The sequence below is a fragment of the Numida meleagris genome, chromosome 6 (genome assembly GCF_002078875.1).
Source record: "Numida meleagris isolate 19003 breed g44 Domestic line chromosome 6, NumMel1.0, whole genome shotgun sequence".
Classification (NCBI taxonomy): Eukaryota; Metazoa; Chordata; class Aves; order Galliformes; family Numididae; genus Numida; species Numida meleagris.
The window spans coordinates 12,675,889-12,695,454 of NC_034414.1; the positions used below are offsets into that span (position 1 = coordinate 12,675,889).

Below are 19,566 nucleotides of genomic sequence, written 5' to 3' on the forward strand. Positions count from 1 at the left end.
GATTGTTGCAGATGTATTTGTATAGCCAAGTCTGTGCTTCCGTGCTGCTGCTCCATTTATGCAAGAGGGGCTTTTCTTTAACCGGTGCGTGGAAGGCAGCACCTTCCTTGTTTCCGGTGTTCTTGGATTTTTCTATTATGCTACTATTTTGATAAAAGCTGAGTTTCAGTTAAATGTCACTGTCTGCACCGAATTCTGTCTGGAATTGTATGCAAATTGTTAAGCCCAGTTTCCTGGTCTGCTTCTGCAGATAGATGCATGATACCTGCTCTGTGATGTAATGCGGTTTGCTACAAGAAGCGATGGCTCTGCAAGAGGGATGCAGTATTTTCTAGCAGGGTAAAAGGGTCATTGGGAATAAACGGATGCACGAGGGAGAAGAGGTATACATCTTGTCAAGGTTACCTCTTGCGGTAGATAGTTTATGTAAAATCTAGGCTTAGAGTATGGCTTTATTAAGCCTAATACTCTTAATAGTGCAGGCAGTTCCCAGAAAGAAAGGGTAGTTTTATTCCCCCCCATTCCAAAACATTCGATCTAGAAATTTTGTGGCCAAATTTCAGTGAAATATATAGTGAAAGCGATCATCGCTTTCATCATTTATCAGAGGAATACAAAAAACACCTGATTTGTATTCTAATTTTGCTTGAAGCTACAAACAGGAGATGAGAGTATTCAGCTGCACTGAGGCTTTGCAATTATTTCATTTTAAAATCAGACAGGAGTTCTATAATCAGAAATAATTCACCTTTGATTTGATTCAGTATTTAGCATTCCTGGAACGCTGATCAAAACACCTAGCACAGTGCAGAAAGTTTCAGCGCATCACAAGATGACGTTACGGTTCAGAAGACTGTTGTTAGCAGTCATGATGGGGGATAGCATTGCTATAGCTTTAAGTTACTGTTGCGATATCAGGCTATCAAAATGGATCTTTACTAGAACTGTGGGGGTGGGGGGAGAGGAGGAAGATAGTGAATTCAACAGTTTTGCCTGGAGACTGCACAGGCAAGGCTGCTATGCACTCGTACTGCTTTTTCAGGTATTGTGGCAATAAGGCACAGGCCCCTCCTGAACTAAGGGAGGTAAACTGAGTATTCTTTCTTCTACGTAGTGTTCCCCTTCTCTGTAGCATGATCCAAACCCCAGATTCATTCCTTAAGTTTTGAAACAGAGTCATCATGCATTATATTACTATTGGAATCTTTATACTGACTTGTATTTTTAATGAGAATTCATAAAACTTGTATCATTGGCATTGATCTAAGATTTGTAGAATAAACCCTACTGAATTCTAAAGTCAAGTCTTCTCTAGTGCTTAGGCTGTGTATTTTCTGATGTTCTGTCAAACCCCAGTCTATTCAGGCCTAAATTGAAATAGAACAGTGCATAGCACTTGCTCAGCCATCCCCTCGTGCTGGTAGAGCACATCAGGAGCAAAATGGTTACAATACGTTTCCTTTTAAATGGTTTCATTTTCAGAGATTGAGAACTTCTGCCTCGTGGGGAGACTACACCATTACTCTCTACTGCTGTGCCCATTACTGACCATAAAAATTAGATTTAAGTCTCCATGGATTAGTATTCTCCTTGTTCCATGTATCGATGCAGCAGCTGTTGTTCCAGGAATGCTCACAGGCTGCTTTGTCAGCCATTCAGAGCTGAGCTTTCCTAGTAACAGAGGATAACTTAAAGCAGATATTGACACAAGTCTGGCTTCTCTGCAGCCTGTGAATTTCAGTAATGAAAAATACTTGGACACACCGCAAAAAACACTGCACTTTTTCTCTCAACAAGAGCTCTGCAACAGTCAAGGGAAGGAAGTGACATTGTTTCCCTGGAGCCATTCCTACAAGTAGCTGCCTGCATGCTCAGAGCAGCTCTCTAGACGGTAACCTTCAACTTCCCAGTGTGACAAAGCTCTGTGTGACTTACTTCCTCCCACCCCCTTGTAGTAAGGTGCTTTTACAGCTGCATATTCCCATATTTGTACTGTAACTACATCCTTACAACTTCTATCCTGAGGTATTGTTATTAGCTAGAAAGCTCACCTTGTCCTTTGCCAGAACTCTCAAACAGCACTTCATCCAGAAAGTCACTTGTGCAAGCAGATGAAGTGACAGCAAGAAAGTTTAAGGTTGAGTTCCCCATCATCTCTCCTGTGTCTCTCTCTCAAAGTAAAACCCTACTCAAATATCCCACTACCTGCAGGCAGCATGTTAAAGGGCTTTGAAGCCCAGTGTGAAGCACAGTTTCAGAGGTGAGACAGTGTTCTTAACCTGTTCCCAAGCTCTCTAACCACGCAGCAAAAGCTGGCGCTTGATAGAAACAGAACACAGCAACTTCAGGTTTTGACAGCAGTCGGACATCACAGGATCTACAGAAGTTCTCCTCCATAAACCCCAACAAATAATGGCAGATGTGCTCCTGCAGTAGAGGTTAAAAAGCTGGGAAACCATTAGGTCACCTACCCCAATTTCCTCCATCTTTTTCAAGACACTTCATTTCCCTCAGCTACCTCCAGTCACATCCCTTCCTGAAAAGAGATCCAAGTTCTTATCTGAAACCCTGCAAACAAGGGAAATCACCACTCTTGTTGCTAAGAACCTAAATAGGCAATACCATGTCAGGGCTCCCTTGGCCTCTCATCTGCTGCAGAAGGGCCAAGCAGGTGCCAGCAGCAGGGCAGACAGACAGCACAGTGCTCACCAGAGGGCACGGAGTAGCACCCAGAGCCCTCCCTGCCACAGACCAGGGCTGTAGAGCCAGGGCAGCAGGCACCCTGCAGGCAGTCAGAGCTCAAATGCATACAGAGGCTCTTACGTTTGCACCCCTGCAAATGACATGGGGCAGGTTTAGGATGATGGCTGAGCTGCATAGTGCCATGGCACAGCAATAATATGAAAGACAATTTGAAGAGCACAGCTAAGGTTGGGGCTCTTTGCTAGCATTCTCCCAGCCCACATCAGCTGCTACCTTTCCCACACAATGACCATCCCCATCCCCTCCAAAAACCACACAAGCCGAAATGTACCCACAGCTATGTATTTCAACCCTTAAACGGTAAGAGAAAGCGTCCTGCCTTTGGCAATGCTCACACTGTCTTTTCTGCCACATCCACACCAGCTTGACAAGTCCCTGACTACAAATTTCAGAGATGAGAGAAAAGGATGAGAGCATTCCCAGGCTCTAGCTTCTGCTAAGACAAGAAGACCCAAATACACTTCATCACTCCAGGAACTAGCCAGAGATCAACAGGTTTCGGGGGCAGGAGCTGCTCCTCAGCACTGAACAAGGAGTGGTGCTTCTGGGGATTTGCAGCCCCACTGCGGCATGAAGCACAGGACAGGTTTCTTTCCTCCTGCCTCAATCTGCAGCCTTCTCAACTCCAGCTGACTGGAGGAGCCAGATAAGGGAGTGCTGATAAAGCTTAATTGGACACATAGCGTGTCCTGTGATCAGAACTTACAACTCTGACACAGCAGCCCCACAGTACACACTTCCCATCGAGCACTCCTCCCATTTCTACCTTTGCCCAACTTCTACAGATAATAAATTACGGAAATAAGCACCAAGTTGTAAAGTCACGTGCTCTGTAACTGACAACCCCTGGGCCTGGCTGAGCCACAATCCCCTGCCTGCCACCTGTGCAGCCACCATGCTCTCCTCCCCTTGCTGCCACGAGCTGATCATCCTGTGAGCTGGCAGCAGACGAGGAGGGACGGTGCCATCAGGCACTGGCTGTGCGCACAAGGTGTGCACGCGGCAGGGGCAAAGATTTGCTGTTCTGTTCAACCAGTGCACTATCACAGCTGGTGAGCACCAAGCACCCTGCTTTGCAAGAACAGGCCACACAGAGTGTGACATTACGAGAAATGCTTTACAGCAGTGCGGCACGGGACATGAAACAGGAAAAGAGCTCAGGCTCCTTGCAGAAATCAGGCTGTAATTTAGAATTTACTTTGAATAAAAGCACACTGGGAGCTACTGAAAGCACAAAGGAGAAATCAGATTCTCCTCTCCAACTCCCTAGTTAACACCAATTCACTGAAATGCCACTTGACATATGCTAATTTTTTCTCTGGCTCTCAGCTGACTCGTACTGATCCACAGCAGAGAGTGCAGCACTTCTTCACAGACCTTGGTCTTTGAGCACGATCCCAGGTGCTGCAGAAATGGAGCAGCCTTCCTTCCTGACTCACCACTCCCTTGGGCACAGCTCCTCACAGAATTGCAGCGGTTGGAAGGGACCTCAAGAGACCACTGAGTCCAACCCCCCTGCCAAAGCAGGCACCCCCCAACAGGTCGCACAGGGAGATGCCCAGCCAGGTTTTGACTCTCTCCATAGAAGGAGACTCCGCCACCTCTCTGGGCAACCTGTTCCAGTGCTCCGTCACCCTCACTGTAAAGTTCTTCCCCACGTTAGTATGAAACCTCCTGTGTTCAAGTTTCAGGCCAGCTTATCTCAAGAAAAGCAAACATACCACAGTCCAAAGACTAACACAGGAGTTACCACTACATTTTGTAATAACCATTCTTAGGTGATCAGCACTGCTTTACACCAACACACTGGAGTGATGGAACAAGAAGCTGTGAGAGCTGGGATCCAAGCCTTAAACAAATCCCTGTTCAGCTAAAACTATGGGGATCTCTATTCAGGGATGCGAGACCCATTTCTCACAAGGAATCCCTTCAGACACAATCCTCCCATTCTGCATTTCATGCTCTTTGTCTCGATGTGCGAAATCTGGAGGAGATGCAGAAGAGGCACGCAGCTTCTCCGCTGCCTTCCTGGAAGGAATGGTGACCCACGGAACAGTGCAGTCTTCATACAGGTAGGTGGCTGACTGTGCTTGGAGACCAGCCAGAAGCACCCCTCTCACTGAGCAAAGCTACTTCTCAGCAAGTCTACCACAGGATGCCATTCGAGTGCAAAACCAGGCCCGCTGGCCTGCAGCTGTTCGCTGTACACAAACAAACAATGACACAGGCTTATGAAGCACTGGCCTACATTCAGAAATAGCACGCTCCCAGGGAGGCAGGCAGGCACGCAAGCAGGAGGGGTGAGTGATGCTCATCTGACACGCAGCCCCTGCCCACATCTCCGCAGACAGCATGAGCACTGCAGCACAAGCACTCGTGTGCAGCCCCTGCTTCTGAGGATCCGCAGCACACATGGGCAGAGATGCTGCAGCACATATCAGCCCCTTGCGTAGCCTGTCAGCAGCTCGGATGTGACTCCTGCAAGGGAGGTTTGAAGGCACGGTGCTCTCCTAGATACATGGGCTGCAGCTGGCATCAGGCAGCCAGCACCAAGCCCCTGCCAGCAGGCACAAGGGCAGTAGCTTGTCCTGCTGCTCCAAGAAACCTTTGCCCACACAAGCATCAATGTGTGAGCGTCAGTAGCGGTAAACCTGACTGTGACTAGGAAACCTTTCACTAGGAGTATCGGTTGTGAAGCTGCTCACTACAATACAGTGGCTGGTTTCCAAAGCTAAAATGGAGATCACAGGACAAGAGGAGTATCACGCTTCATGCCTCTAAGCAAGATTGCCCAATGCTTTTCCCACATGAAACATCACAGAAATGATGAAGAGAGCTCACAGCAATGAGCAGAAGCAGCGTGCAGCTTTGCTTCCGTCTCAGACTCCTAGTGAATCCTAATGGAGACAGTGTGACCATACACAGAAACTGTGTTCAAACACTAATGTTTTGTGCTCTGCCCCTGTAAGGACACCTCTCTACACCTCTCTCCCAGCCCCAGCTCAGAGCCATCCCTCACCAGCACACTGCAGCGCTCAGCCAAGGGACACAGCATCCCAGGAACATCACTCTGCTGCCCTGGTGTTTGTGCTGCTGCCCAAACTGAAGTTACATTATTTCATTATTGCTCTCCCCGAAACATGCCTCCCTTTTCAATAAGAAATATCGACCTGTTTGAAATCAGACACCTCTCAGACACACATTGCTTCACTGCACAGCTCAGCTGTGAGCTCTAGCACTTAATGTACCTACAGAAGCATTTTACTCCCATCAGGAACACGCTCTTAAAGCAAATCTCCCAGGTGTTACACACACGAAGCAGGTGTCGGTTCCTCAGTATCAGCTGCTCGCTCAATATCCACCCCTATTTATTGCTCATGGCCCTGAGGACACTCAGCACCAGGAAGTACTGCCGGAGCCCGGCTGTGGCTGACTGCTCTGAAAGATCAGCCCACAACAAAGGCCGGCCCCCAAACCGCAAGGTCTCACTGCTCAGCCTCACTTCTGCTTTCTCATCCCAGCAGTAACGGGGCAGTTCCCGCCTCGACGTGTCCTTGCAGCAGCACGAGGAAGCAGAGTAGCTGCAGTAACTCATTTTTTTTCCCCCACACGAATAACCTGGATAAATATTTCACATTGCTCTCATTTTCATCACTGCAATGGCAACTCTGGTCTTTTTAAAAGGACTATGCATAAGGAAGCTCTTTGCTGGAGGACTGCAGATACAGGCAGTGCCAGGAGTCCTATGGCACTGTGATCAGGCAGCAGCACTACTGTGTGAGCTGTAGGCACAGGGCCACATGCGGCTCCCCCACTACCTGGCACAGTTTGTAACCAAGTATTTGGGCTCCTGACTCCCACAGGACTCTGCATAACTAAAATATGTACAGGTTCTTTAGAAAACCCAAGGGTAGCCCTCTTTCTGATTGCACCTGGCAGGAGTCAAAGTCTACCTGGGCAGCACAGGGTCCAAATCTCAGACTGCACACCCAATCTGCTCAGCTATGTTGGAATCCACATCTGCCAAACAGCAGCATGAGGGAGGAAAGAAAAAACTAAAAGACATCACAAAATATTTTAGATATGCCATTTCTCAAGCTTGCCATCAACTATTCAGCATACTTATGCAATGAAAAGGGAAGTATCAGTGGTCAAAGAGCTCTACAGCTGTCTTTAGCCAGCATCCTACTTTTTTAAAGAGACTATTACCAAATTCAAACTAAAATAGGAAGACTTTGCCCAAACATGGGTTTCTTGCATTATCTGCAAGATGCGATCTAAGTAATTGAAAACTTCAGTGGATCTAGGTCACTGCTGGAGGTTTGTTTTTCAGCAAAATGCCTCAGAGGGATTGGCTTTTTTTTTTTTTTTTTTTCAAATCTTTGCTGACTTTCAACATCATACTTAAGGATACCCGATAGCAGACAGAGGGGATGAGATGAGAAGGAGGAATACTGACAAAGGTAAATGGCTTGTCAGACTGGATTCTTTCTCAGCCTCCTGGAAGATGGCTCCTCTGAAGGATTGATGTCTGTCACCCCTCACAGGCTAATTGTGAGAAACAGGTAAGAAGTATCAAGAAGAGCAAATTCAGCTTCCATTTGCAATGCAAGGATCTGTGTGTGCATGGTGGAATTGCCAAAGCCACAATGGTCAAAAACTTGTTTCAGGAGAACAGCGATCCACTTCTGCTCTTCCTTGCATTGACTGCTATTGGCTCACTACTGAAGGAGCTGCAGTGAAAGTGCCACTGCTGCACAGAGGATAACATTCCAGAGCATCTCTCAGAACCACCCTAAGGCTCATTAGCTTTATACGCTCTACAGAGGAACTGCAAAGGCAGATCTTTAACGTTAAAATATTTTGATGCATGTTTGGAACCACTCCGTCACGCAGTAAGATCAACCATCGGACTCTGTACGTCTGGAGACCTTTCTCCCCTTTGATTTATCTGCATGTAATAATAGCAGGAACAGGTGTCTGCACAAAGTTCAAACTAATTTCCTTATTGAAGGCCTTGCACGACTGCTTATCCAGGAGGCCTTTAACAATGTCTTTCGTCCAGTTATGGGGCTGAGGTAGAAGCATTTTCAGGTACTGTGGGCAGGATCTCAGTATTAGCTAGAAAACCAATTTTCTTTTTGACATTTCTTTAGCAATGGAGATAGCAGTGATGACGTTTGTTTCACAGAAACCAGAAGATGCTATATCTTTAAAAGGATAGAAGTCGGATGAAGAGCAATTAGTCTCCATTTGGCACCAAGAATTTTTCAAAGCTGCTTTATCAAAAGCAAATCACTTACACCCTAAGTACCAGAAATGCATCCAACTGTTTCATGAATCAGCCAATATTAGGCATCCAGCAACTTCCACAAGCCCATGTTCAAGATTCTACATGAAGCAAACAGCTTACCGCTCTGCCTGGGGTTTCCAAACTGAGTAAGTCAATCTGGGGACAAAGAGCTTCAAGAAAGCCCCGTACAACAGCTTAAAAAGACTTACGTTTGGAGGAAATGCTGGCTGCCCAGACAAGAAACATCCAACCCCCAGGAACCTTATCTCTGCAGGATACCTCCAACTAGACATGAGAATAAACATTAATGCCATGAGTTACATTGTAAAATATTAGCATTTTATTCCTCAAGTCCCTAATTCAATGTCCTATGTTCAGCAGAAAAGCATAGGGAATAAAAAATGATTTAGATTACAGTTATCCAACTGATAGTAGTCCATTAGCTCCAGTCCCGTGGAACCCTGGCAGAACACTGTGCCAAATTCATTCATGCTGTCAATCAATTGGTGTTTCTAAACATTTCTTTTTCAGCACCTTGACTTCAATGGATGTTTAGTACCAATACTTTCTGCACTATCAGACCTTCAATGCATAAGATACCAATGTCTTAAATGGTTAAATACGTAATTGCTTGCAGGCAGTAGAGCCACTGCTCCTATCAAAACCATTATCAGCTGTTACAACCAAGGCAGGCATTGTCACAATTATTAATTTCTAAGCTTCCAAGTTCTTTCTCATCTACAACCAACTAATAGGAGCTGAGTTCTGAAGTATAAAATGTAACGTAGACTTTTAATTTGTGTTTGCTTTTCTAATGATTTAACAACCTATCCTATCAAAACCATTATCAGCTGTTACAACCAAGGCAGGCATTGTCACAATTATTAATTTCTAAGCTTCCAAGTTCTTTCTCATCTACAACCAACTAATAGGAGCTGAGTTCTGAAGTATAAAATGTAACATAGACTTTTAATTTGTGTTTGCTTTTTTAATGATTTAACAACCTATCCTGCTCACATGCCTCTCCCACAGCTCCGGTCATTACCTTGTGATTGGGTTGCTGCACATGCCATGAGCCACACCTCTGTAACATGCAATTCTGTGGGATATGCAGCCATATCCACCAGCTACCGCACAACTCAAACAACGGAGCCACTGTTCCAGTGCCTCCTGGCCCACTTTCTCCACCAAGATTTTTGCCTTTCAGCTTCCTTTCAGTGCTGCCTTGCCAGAGAAAACCTTGTGGCTTTCCCTAAAGCTCCATCTTCTGGAGTCTTGGAACTTTGCTGAAAGAGAAAACTGCACTAATTAAAAAGTAAAATAGTTCCTGACCTATGAAAAAGCAGTGAGCACTGTGCAGTGGGAGCACGGCTCTGCAATCTCTACATGGCTTGTAGGCACCTGCAGGGCCTGGCTCCATGGCAGCATGGGGCTTGCTGCACCTTGTCTTTTTTCCCCCCCACAGCCCTTCCCAGCCAAGAAACCATTTCTGGTGGTTCATTTCCTGTCATCCTTCATTCACGTGGGCATGCAGTTCACTCCGCTGCGTGCTGGGAAACATGTGAATTCACATCCCAGCACCAGCAATTACCAGCTCAAATCTCTGCAAAAACTGGCATTTGCCAGTTCTTCTGCTTTTGAAAGAATGTTTTAGCATTCACCTGGCTTCAAGCTACAAAAATATTTCTTATCCGCACTGTTAGCAAAAGGGGCTGCTAAAAAGTCTCTTCTGATGAATACCTGTGTCTCAGTGGGACAGTGCACCATGAGATCTGAGCAAGGAAGTGGTGCACAAGACAGAATTAGGCAAGGCTTGTATGGCGTGGCACTTCCTGGCAGTGAAACGCAGCCATAGGCTGACACTCACTTGGTCCTGAGCCAGGAGCAGAGCATTAGAGAAGCAGAGTTATGCATAACCTCCCTGGAGATTCTTGGTCTAGAAGGGCTTGATTTTGAGCTTTCAGATAAATTCACTCCCAGAACAGAATGCAGATGCAGACCTGCAGATTTACATCCAGCCGAAATGTCTGCCAGCCTCCCAAAAGTCGCAAGTCACTGCATCTGGTTCTTCCACCAGAACTAATGAAATTGAGTTGCTTGTCCAGATCCAGAGATCAGAAAAGAAAAATCACATTTCAGGAAAGGTTTCAGCTACAAGTTTGATTCAAGACACTGGTGACAGAAGAGCTTTGGTTCTCAATCCCCCTGTCTGGCATTGCAACTTATAAATGGAGATGAGAACATTTCCAAGGCATGCATCCATACCAAGGACCCTGCAAACCTCAAAGCTGATCTCCAGGATCACCACACATAAAGGGAGCTGAGGCTCGGCAGCATAACCCAACACAAACGCACAGCAGGTGAGTGATGCTGGCTGCATACGTGCTGGCTCCGTTTCCCACAGCCATCCATCACTGCAGATCCCTCTGTGCTATTTTTCTGCGGCTTGCAGCCGTATGTTCAAGAGGATGAGTGCAGCAAGAATCACTGCGCAGAGGCGGTCAGCACACACAGCTTTTGTGCATGCAGAAACAACCTCCAGCCTCCCCTCCAGGATTAACCACTGTGTGGCAAACGTCCAGCAGAGCACGCTCCCCGAGGGACATCAGCCTCATACAGGCTCCCAGCTGACACAGGCTGCCGTGTGGGTGCTCGGGGAGGGGGCTGCTCGCTGCAGGGACCGCTGATGCCTCCAGGCTGAGCACAGAAGGCAAAGTCACTGCCCTTTGGCACACAGCCTGGGAGGCGAGATTAAACATGTCAGTGCGATGGGTCAGAGACACCTCGCAGCCATCCTGCTGCGATCTTGGGAACCCTGCCAGAGGGAAGCTTTCATTTCTGGAGCATCCTTGACCCGCTCTTGCTGTCAGCATGCTCTTCTCCTTTCTTTCCCATTTCTACTGATGCTGCATTCTGCTTGCTTCTGGAGAGAAATAGGGCGAACATAACCTGATTAACCAAGGGGACTTGGGCAGAAGGAGGCGGGAGGTAGGAGATTAACGCACAGAGAAATACAGAGCCCTTCCCGCCTGCGTTAGCTTTTACCTATTCAATAATTAAAGTGCTTTGTGGTGACTTTGGAATTTGCTATGAAAGCTTCTCGTAAACTCTGTTTCAGCATGCACATATCAAAAGAAAGAGAACATTTGGTCTGACAAGCTGAATTATTCTTTCCTACTCCAGGGTCAGTCAGGAGCTTAATAATCACTTGGACGCCAGCCTATGGCTCCATTTTAAAACATAAGGGTCCCCCCCTTGCTGTTGTTCATCTATTGACAGCTTGAATCCAGCTTTTATTTGGCCAGCCACATTTGAAGCGTGGGTTGGAGGTTAACACAGGCTTTCTCCCTTTCACATGCAGAAAAAGCCCCAAGGCAAACAGCAGTTCCTGCAGGTTTATTTGAATAAAGAACACATTAAACAGGCTCTGACTTCCTTCTAAGACCATTTCCATTATCTTTTTTCTTTCTAGCCATTCTTGCTTGTTTACCATATAGACGTTTCAGGAAATCGTTCTCATATGCAGAAAAGATGCCATCCTCAACCTTCATGGAGCTATTTTTGGCTACTCTTATGTGCCTAAGAACTCCTACTGAGGTCACGCACTGAATTAACTGGCTGTCAGTAACCTTTCCCTAAAAGATATTAAATGTTACTGAGGGACTTTTGGTTTGTTTTTGCTTTAAAAAAATAAATCATCCGTAACATAATGCTCTCTTGAGTCCAGATCTCCAGGTGTTCTGCTTGCAAGGGAGCATATTTTAACAGGGGATGCAAGACAGATTATTAGTCACAGAACACACGTTCAACATTACTGCTAGGCATATACAAACAGGCAGAAGAGAATAAGGACAAATCCGTCATCTAGAAGATCCCAATAATGTATTGAGTACCTTCAGTCTTCACTTCTAGAGACCAAACCTAGGGATAGAAATACTACTTAGTTTTACAAGCTGCAGAATGAGAGAGATTTCTCTTCCTCACTGTAATGCTGTGGGCACAAACAGTTGATACGATTAAAAATGAAAGAACGCTGGGCTAGCAGCAGCTGAACACACAGAACAATATTCCAGGAGATGCAGCAGACCAAGCTCCTTCTGTCTGAGCATGTAAATGTATCACGTCACATTCCGGCCACCAGAGACCCAGGCTCTGCTCCATCTCTCACCTCACAAATTCTACTGCTGAAATTTCTCTACTCAACTGGTATTGCCCTGCCCACAAATACTTCAGCCTGGAGGCCTGGAGTGAAGAAATGGGTGAAGCCCACTGCCCCAGAGACCAGTCTAAAAGCTTGTCACGTGGCAAGGACAAGATGTATGCCAAGGGAACTGCACATCCCTGTCGCCACTGCAAAAATTGTTCACTCTCATACAATAAGAAAAAGCCAGTGCATGCCGGTATCTTTTCCCTTCTGACATCAGAGAATTAAATATCTAAGGTCTCCCACACATACACCATGAATCATACATAGACCATAGGAGGTACAGAACAGAAGTGACATACAATTAGAAAAAAGGATATTAAAAATGTAGTAAGTGGGGAGTGTTCAGGAGGTGCAGTATTCAGAAATCCAGCTCTTGTGCAAACACACATCTCACAGAATCCATGACCGTATCTTCTAGTCTCTCATATTTTCTTTTTCATCAAACTGACGCATTTTAAAAGGGTACCTGCACTGAGATACTGCCTCTTAGGGCCAGAACCACATAGGGTCTAGGAATACAGCTGAATCTGGATAGAGGTATGAGAAAACAACAGGAGGTTGGAGAGAATTGGTGAAAAGTGGCATACTTTGCACTTGCCACACCCAGGACACAGGCTGGCTGTTCCTTTTACCATTAGGTCCAAGCTAGAGAAACAACAGATTCTGCAAGCATAAAGATTGCTTCTACAGCAGCTCAAAGTCAGGCACCTGCTCTCTTTTGTAACATCCTTCTCCTTAAGAAAGGCTTATTACAGACTGCAAAACAACAGGACTATGCCCTGCGAGTGTTTGCTAAATATTTGTGAAGTTTCATTTAAACACATGAATCAAGACACCACAAACCAGCAACTCCAAGCTCAGCACAGTAACAGGGAAATGATTTGTTGGCAGTCCATTGGCAAGCAGCAAGATTTCATTGCCTATTTAAAATTTAAGTGCAAATTGGAAAAACAATTTGATAGAACTATGGGTCAGTATTCACCTAACATTCCTGAAAATATCCAGCGTGCTAACACTAGAGGCATATTTAGTAACCATTTTGCCCTTCTGTGGTTCCACTTCCAATTCTCAGCTTTGCTTTGTCTCTTCAGCTAGCAAGCTCTTTGCTGAGGAGAGCCACTACTTGTCTGCACAATGCTGTGCCACAGCCAGAGATGCTGGTACCTGCTTGGAGTACATTAAGAATCTCTCTGCCACCGTGTAAGGAAGCGGAACCAAAAGACCACTCAGTGCTCTTCAGCCACGCAGGCTGCACCGCTTTCTGCTCAGTCTCATCTTCCTTTGGAAACACTGCCACATTTTAGACCTTCAGTACTGAGTCATCACGCAGCATATCATGTTTAATTAAGAATTAGGGAGATTTGAAAGAAAAATTGAAGAAAAACAAGACTGGGAAAAAAAAATTGATGATCATCTTGAAAATGATCACAAATCACCCCCCTCTTCCTGCCAAGCCACACTTTGAATGTCTATCTGAGGCACAGCAGAACCTATATCTTAAGAGCACACACCTATCTTTGCTTTAAAAATGATGAGGTCTACAGCAAAAACTCCCGTGGGGAAAACACAGACCGCCTAATACCTATGGCGGCTGGCTAACACGGAACTACAGCATACCTAGATGATGGGGTAAACCTCTAACAGGTAACACAAGCTAGGAGAACTTAGTCATTAAGAGAAAAGGAGTGTGTCTTTCTTTTCCTTAGCCACCTTCTGCTTATAAAATAAAATTAAGCAATAAGATTTAAAAGCCTAAGGACTCGAACTCCTTAAGAGATAGCGTAACAGTTTTTCTTCTGGGAAGCTGTTCTATTTCCACTCCAGCAGCGCATTCTGCTGGGAGTACATATGATATAGATGGTATTTAAGAACCCTGCCCCATAACCTCTCAGGACAGTACCTGCCTTCCACCGTCTGCCCACAGGGCTGTGTTCACCCACAGAGACCAACAACAACCACCACAAAAACAAAGACATAAAAGAGTACCTTGTGTAGAGACAGTGAAGTTATTTCTCCCATCCGAGAACAGCAGAAGAGTTCAACTCTGTAACACAAGCCGAAGCCACCCCTCAGGACTGCTATCATCCTAGGGCTGAGCCAGCCCAGCTGCAGCTCTTTTAAAGAGCCTCAGGTGTGGGGGACTGAAATGAAAGCGGCTGGTTGCCTGGCTCCATTCTATTGATAAGTTTGCTGAACTGTAAGTCAAGCTTCACCTTCCCTCTCCCACGGCCTTTCCCGGGGAATGAATAATCCTTTATTGCATTGTCATCTGCAGGTACACGCATTTTCCACAACCGCTGGAGAATGTGCAAAACCAGAAGGTGATTACGTCTTGGTCTCCAGCCTTCCTACTCCAGGTACAGAATTGGATTTTATTTACCGGGATCCACAAAGAGCTACAGGAACTAAGCCATGTATTAAAAGCTCTAGAAACCACTAGGATCTGTAAAAGTTGCATTTCATAGTACTGATGTCTTCAGCAAAAGCTTTGAGGAGAAGTATCTTCTGTACTGAAGAGTGTTCCTAATGAAAACATGGAACAAACTATTCTTGTTGTCTAGGACATCCCTGACCATATAACTTTATGGTGAAGACCTTATGACTGAAGAGTCCTGACTATGATGCTACTGTCTCCTAAACAGATTAAAGAGAGCCGGGGATGAGTTCACATTTTGCTTGTGCACTGTTTCTGCAGAGCTGGCAGGGCAGGAATTCTCTCTAACAAGCCTGTACGTGTGCAATGTTCAGACAGACTCTTAGTTTTCTACAGCGGTCATATGGCCCAGTAAAGTTTCAACTACTGGGTGCCATGTTTCCAACAGTGTAACTTGGCATTTTGTTTCATAGAAGTGAGAGTTCTGCCACACTCATATTTGCATGGGAGAGAATATATAACCTGTCATTCTGAATATGCTCAGGGTCAATCAGATACGCAAAACCTGGAATGCTAGAAAGTATCTTTGAGGAAGAGAACACTGTGATGAGACTCACTCTGCTGTAACTTCTCTTGCTGTTATTCTTTGGCACACCCTAAGACCCCAGAACATCCAAGCCTATTTAGGTGTTCCTTGATGGTTCCATTATCATCTTCTTTGCTGTCGTCCCTCTTATGGGAGAATTTACAAATGACATATGTTTTTCACTGGTGGGGACCAACACTGTGCCATTAAGTGCACTGTGACCCAGATGGCCTGAACCAGTAAAGAAAAAGTTGCCTTTGCAGGACTCCGCAGCACTTTACCCTGAGCTAACCAGCATGCTGGCATGGGATGTACTGAGAAGGGATCCTGGGAAAATCAAAACTGACAGCTGCAGAATGAATATGAATATTAAAATAAGGGCAAGGAGGCCTCCGCTCCAGATGGAATACAGGGACATGCCTCTGACCTTTTGCTGCTGAACCTCCTGCCCTCTGGAATTGGCAAGCCGCAGTGGCAGCGGTCTGCAGCCCTCCCCTCATATCCCTTACTGGCTCCTTACTGTAATTTATAGAACGTCTCCACTTACTGCAACCTGCCAGGCACCCAAAAACAGCATAAGAAACAGTAAGAGTTCTGCTCTTGCCAGTTGAGAAGGTAGCGGTGAGGACGCGTTAATGATTACACTCTTTTGACTATCAATAGAAGGGAGGTGCTGAACCAGCTGAGATATCTTTGTGACTTTGTTAGGCCAAGACTGAATAGTGATTCCTACCCACGAGGCTGCCCTTACATCACTCTCTGACCATGTGATTTATCTGAGCATCCCATTTCCTGCAGTTCCTAAGAAAAGGAGTAAATATTCAGTTACGTAAAAGGAATGGGTTTGGCTTGAAGAATTTTGCACAGTGACTCATGCTTCCAAGAGTAAATTCCATCCTTTAGAGAGCAAGACAGTCATGTATTCTGTTTTGTCCAGTGACGGTTTGGGAAGTTGCTACAATAAATAGTTTTCTTTAGCTTTATTCAGAATGCGTAATCCATTGCTGTTGTGCTTGCAAACATAACCAGCCTTTTTGGGGGAAAAGAACTGGTGTAACTTGGAAGCTCTGAGTATTGAAACATGTCAGCTAGAAAGCAGATTGCAATTAAAAAGAAGGTCTAACAAAGGGACACTGGGGAAGTAAGTGCTTCAGAAAATGATAATTATTTACACAGGTCTCCATATATATCACTCTAGTGCACACTTACAAATAGGCTGCAGAAATATATATGTAAAAAGCACCCGGAAATGACAATTGCATCAGCTAGCACATCCCCCCCACCCCACCCACTTGCCACAATGACAGTGCAAAGAAAAAGAGAGAGAAGCAGCAAAAGCAGATCTCTGCAATAGCAGTGCCCTTACTGTAACATGGATGCATGGAAACATGGCAAGAGGGGTCCAGTGGTGTTCGGACCACAGCTAATCAGTTATGTGTAGTGATACCCATTAGTACAAGCCGAGGTGAAACTCATCCTTTAGCTTTTAGTTTTCTTAGGACAGTTCAAATGGTTTGATGTGGCTATGCTGTCAAACATACAAAATAAGAGCTTCGTGGAGTGTGAACCAATTTTCTGTATATTACCCTTAAAAGTATCTAAAAAATTGCAAGAGTTCTGGCTCTGGGAGGTTTTCTGTGTTGGCAATTTAGCCAATTTTTTGAGTATGCCAATCTTTTGATCAAGGTACTTAGTGTTGGGCTCCAGCCTTCTCTGATTTATGTAAAGAACCCCCACCATTTTCATTTTGCTTTACAATGCTGTTTTATAATTAGTTAAGTCCTACAATATCACCATCCAGCAGATAAAGACTCTTCCCATTTTGTAAAGGAGAAACTAAGCCATAAAACTGGATGAATCTGTTCAGACCTTGGCATAAATTTAAGGGAGAGACAGGACTGGAACACGACACACACAGCTATGCCCAGTGCTAGATTTTTCCTTCACACACTGACATCTTATGAAAGCAAAGCCCTTGAGGCAGAGCATAAGTAGGGTCAGTCATGCTGGGAATAACACTGCTGATTTTTAGGAGCAAGTTAGACCTCAGATAGAACAGCAAGATTTCACTGACCTCTCCAGGGCTAGTCAGCACAAACAGTGGGTTAATGCCAGCCTCCTAGCTGGGCTTTGGTTCATACAGCACGTATGTGCACAGTGCATTTTGGCATCATCATCCACCCCAGCAGCACCATCAGATTGGACTTAAGTTTTTCAGGAGCAAGGACCTGAGAAAATGCGAGAAGAGCAGAAGTTAAACAACTCTGTGTAGAGCCTCTTGCATAATAGTACCAATGATCAAATGCCACCTGAGTTCAGTGGAAATGCCCTGCTTGTTAGCCTGAGAGAAAAAACAGAAACGTTTCCTTATTCAGCATCTTCTATTGCTTTATTTTCCACGTTTAGTCTGTGAAAACTAAAGTGGAAAAGAGGGCAAGCAGGCTGAGGAAGGGACAATCTTCCCTAGAGAGACTTTGTCACATTTGAAACATTTCCACCACTCTAGCTACAGCACTTCCCACTACAGTAATGGAAGGCAGCAGTAGAAAAATAACAGGAAAAATAAAATTCCTTATGTATACAAGTGAGAAAAATTAGCCCCATCCCTACAATCGAAGTCAGTCACTTAAAAGAAATCACAACAAAACTTGCCTCCATCTTTCATGTGCAAGAACAATGCCCTTCATTTGCTCACCTCATTCTGTTGGTTTGTTGTTTTTTTGTTATGAGTCTTCTCTGTTAAAGCTGTCTGAAGCAGAAAATCAATGTCAATCATGCCAGATGACTGCTCACCTCCTGAGCTTCTACTGCTGCTCCTAAGATCACAAAGGAAACATAAAATGAAAAAATTAGGCATTTGCAGCCTTCTCAGTTTTGTAACCCAGGTTAGTTAACGCTAGCATATTAAAAGCTGTCACTCATGTTTAACAAAACAAGGCTTCTGATCTGCTAACCATCGCTGAAGACACATTGGGACCACCATGGTTTTGAAACAACCTAGTTAGCTTGCTCTGGCCTACTGTACTAAAGGCAGGCCCTCTGATATTTGAATAGGCACTAGACAGCTAAGAGGAACCTGATGCTATAAGTTACCTTATGTTATAAATAATGAAGATTTGGTCTCGGTTCTGTTCTCAGTAACAAGCAGCTCAAACATGAGCAAGTGAAGATTTTAGTGGAGCCTATACCCCAAAAGCCATATCCAATTGTATCTGTCTGAGTCACAGAATTAGAACAATCCTACCATACCAACATTTTTCTCATAAAAACTTGGTTTCACCATGACAGTAGTAAAGTACCATTTGCTCTACTCTAGTTACATATTTAACGTGCCCATTAGCCTATCCAGCCGACCTTGTCTTAGGAGCCTCTTATCTTACATTCAGAATCTTTGGAATCCACATCATACTTACTGATCTTTTTCTGTCAAATGTTCATTTTCTATCCTGCCAGATAGAGGCTAGCACTCACAATGTTGTGTAGATGCTGGTGTCTAGAACCCAAACTGGATGAGATGTTCACACCCATGCATACACAGTGTAAATAAAAATTCCTGGGATGCAGAACTAGACTTCCTAATCTGTCCTTGAGACTGCTGACGGAACAAGGTGCTCAGCGAACCTGGCGTAATACAGAATGACAGAACTACATTCTGCGGTTTCCTTTTATTCTGCATTCATGCGGCATTAGGCCTGCTCAGCATCCACCAGCACCTTCCCTTCCACACCACACATCTGACAAGAATCAATCGTTCCTCCAGCACCAGCAAGGCACAAAGCACTTCTGGTTTTTGCAACCAATAGGTCCTTTGGTAGAAGGACCGGTCTTTACCACGAGAACCAAAATCGTATTTTTCTGGCTTGAGATTGATGTAAATCTCTCCTTGTTTTATTTTTCAAGCCTTTTCATATGTTTCCTCAGCTGTGCTTCTTGTTTCTTTGGTTTCACTAATGGACTCCCAAAGAAATGCTGAGGCGCTGTGCCACCATCCCCCTCAGGTCGCCATGGCAGGACGGAATGGCCTCTGGGATGTCAGTGAGAGGGTATTACAGCAGCAGCAAGTTCCTTCACTTGCAGTGCAGAGCTGGGCAGATGAGTGCGAGCCTTACCCACGATAAGATACACCCTCGGCCACATAAATGGCACGAGTTTACTGAGAACACTTGTGTGCGTACCATATTCTGGCACAGGCTGCCCAGTGAAGCCTGGGCACACAATTCACACAGACAGACGCCCACGCGGAAGGCAGCGCAGCGATCGCAGCACCTTTCCCGCCGCGCCCACAGCCCCTCAGCGGGCTCGCGCCGACTGACCGTTACGGGCTGAGCGCTGCCAACCGCACG

At 45.3% G+C, this 19,566-nt stretch overlaps 1 protein-coding gene across 3 annotated transcripts in view; it reads right to left on the reverse strand.

Moving 5' to 3' along the window:
- The window catches only part of LOC110401284, a 41,598-nt gene that overhangs the window by 21,077 nt on the left and 955 nt on the right, over positions 1-19,566 (reverse strand). Inside the window, exons 1-3 of one of the 3 annotated variants that reach the window (XR_002440320.1) lie at positions 19,399-19,486; positions 17,919-18,039; positions 17,298-17,451 (exon numbers count right to left, since the gene is read on the reverse strand). Coding sequence is in view for 1 of the 3 variants with exons in the window: in XM_021402209.1 (XP_021257884.1) it covers positions 17,359-17,451; positions 17,919-18,039 (214 nt within the window). In the remaining 2 variants the exon portion in view is untranslated. Of the gene's footprint in view, positions 1-8,100; positions 8,342-17,297; positions 17,452-17,918; positions 18,040-19,398; positions 19,515-19,566 lie in introns of those variants that run through there. The other 2 variants (XR_002440319.1, XM_021402209.1) reach the window with 2 other exon arrangements.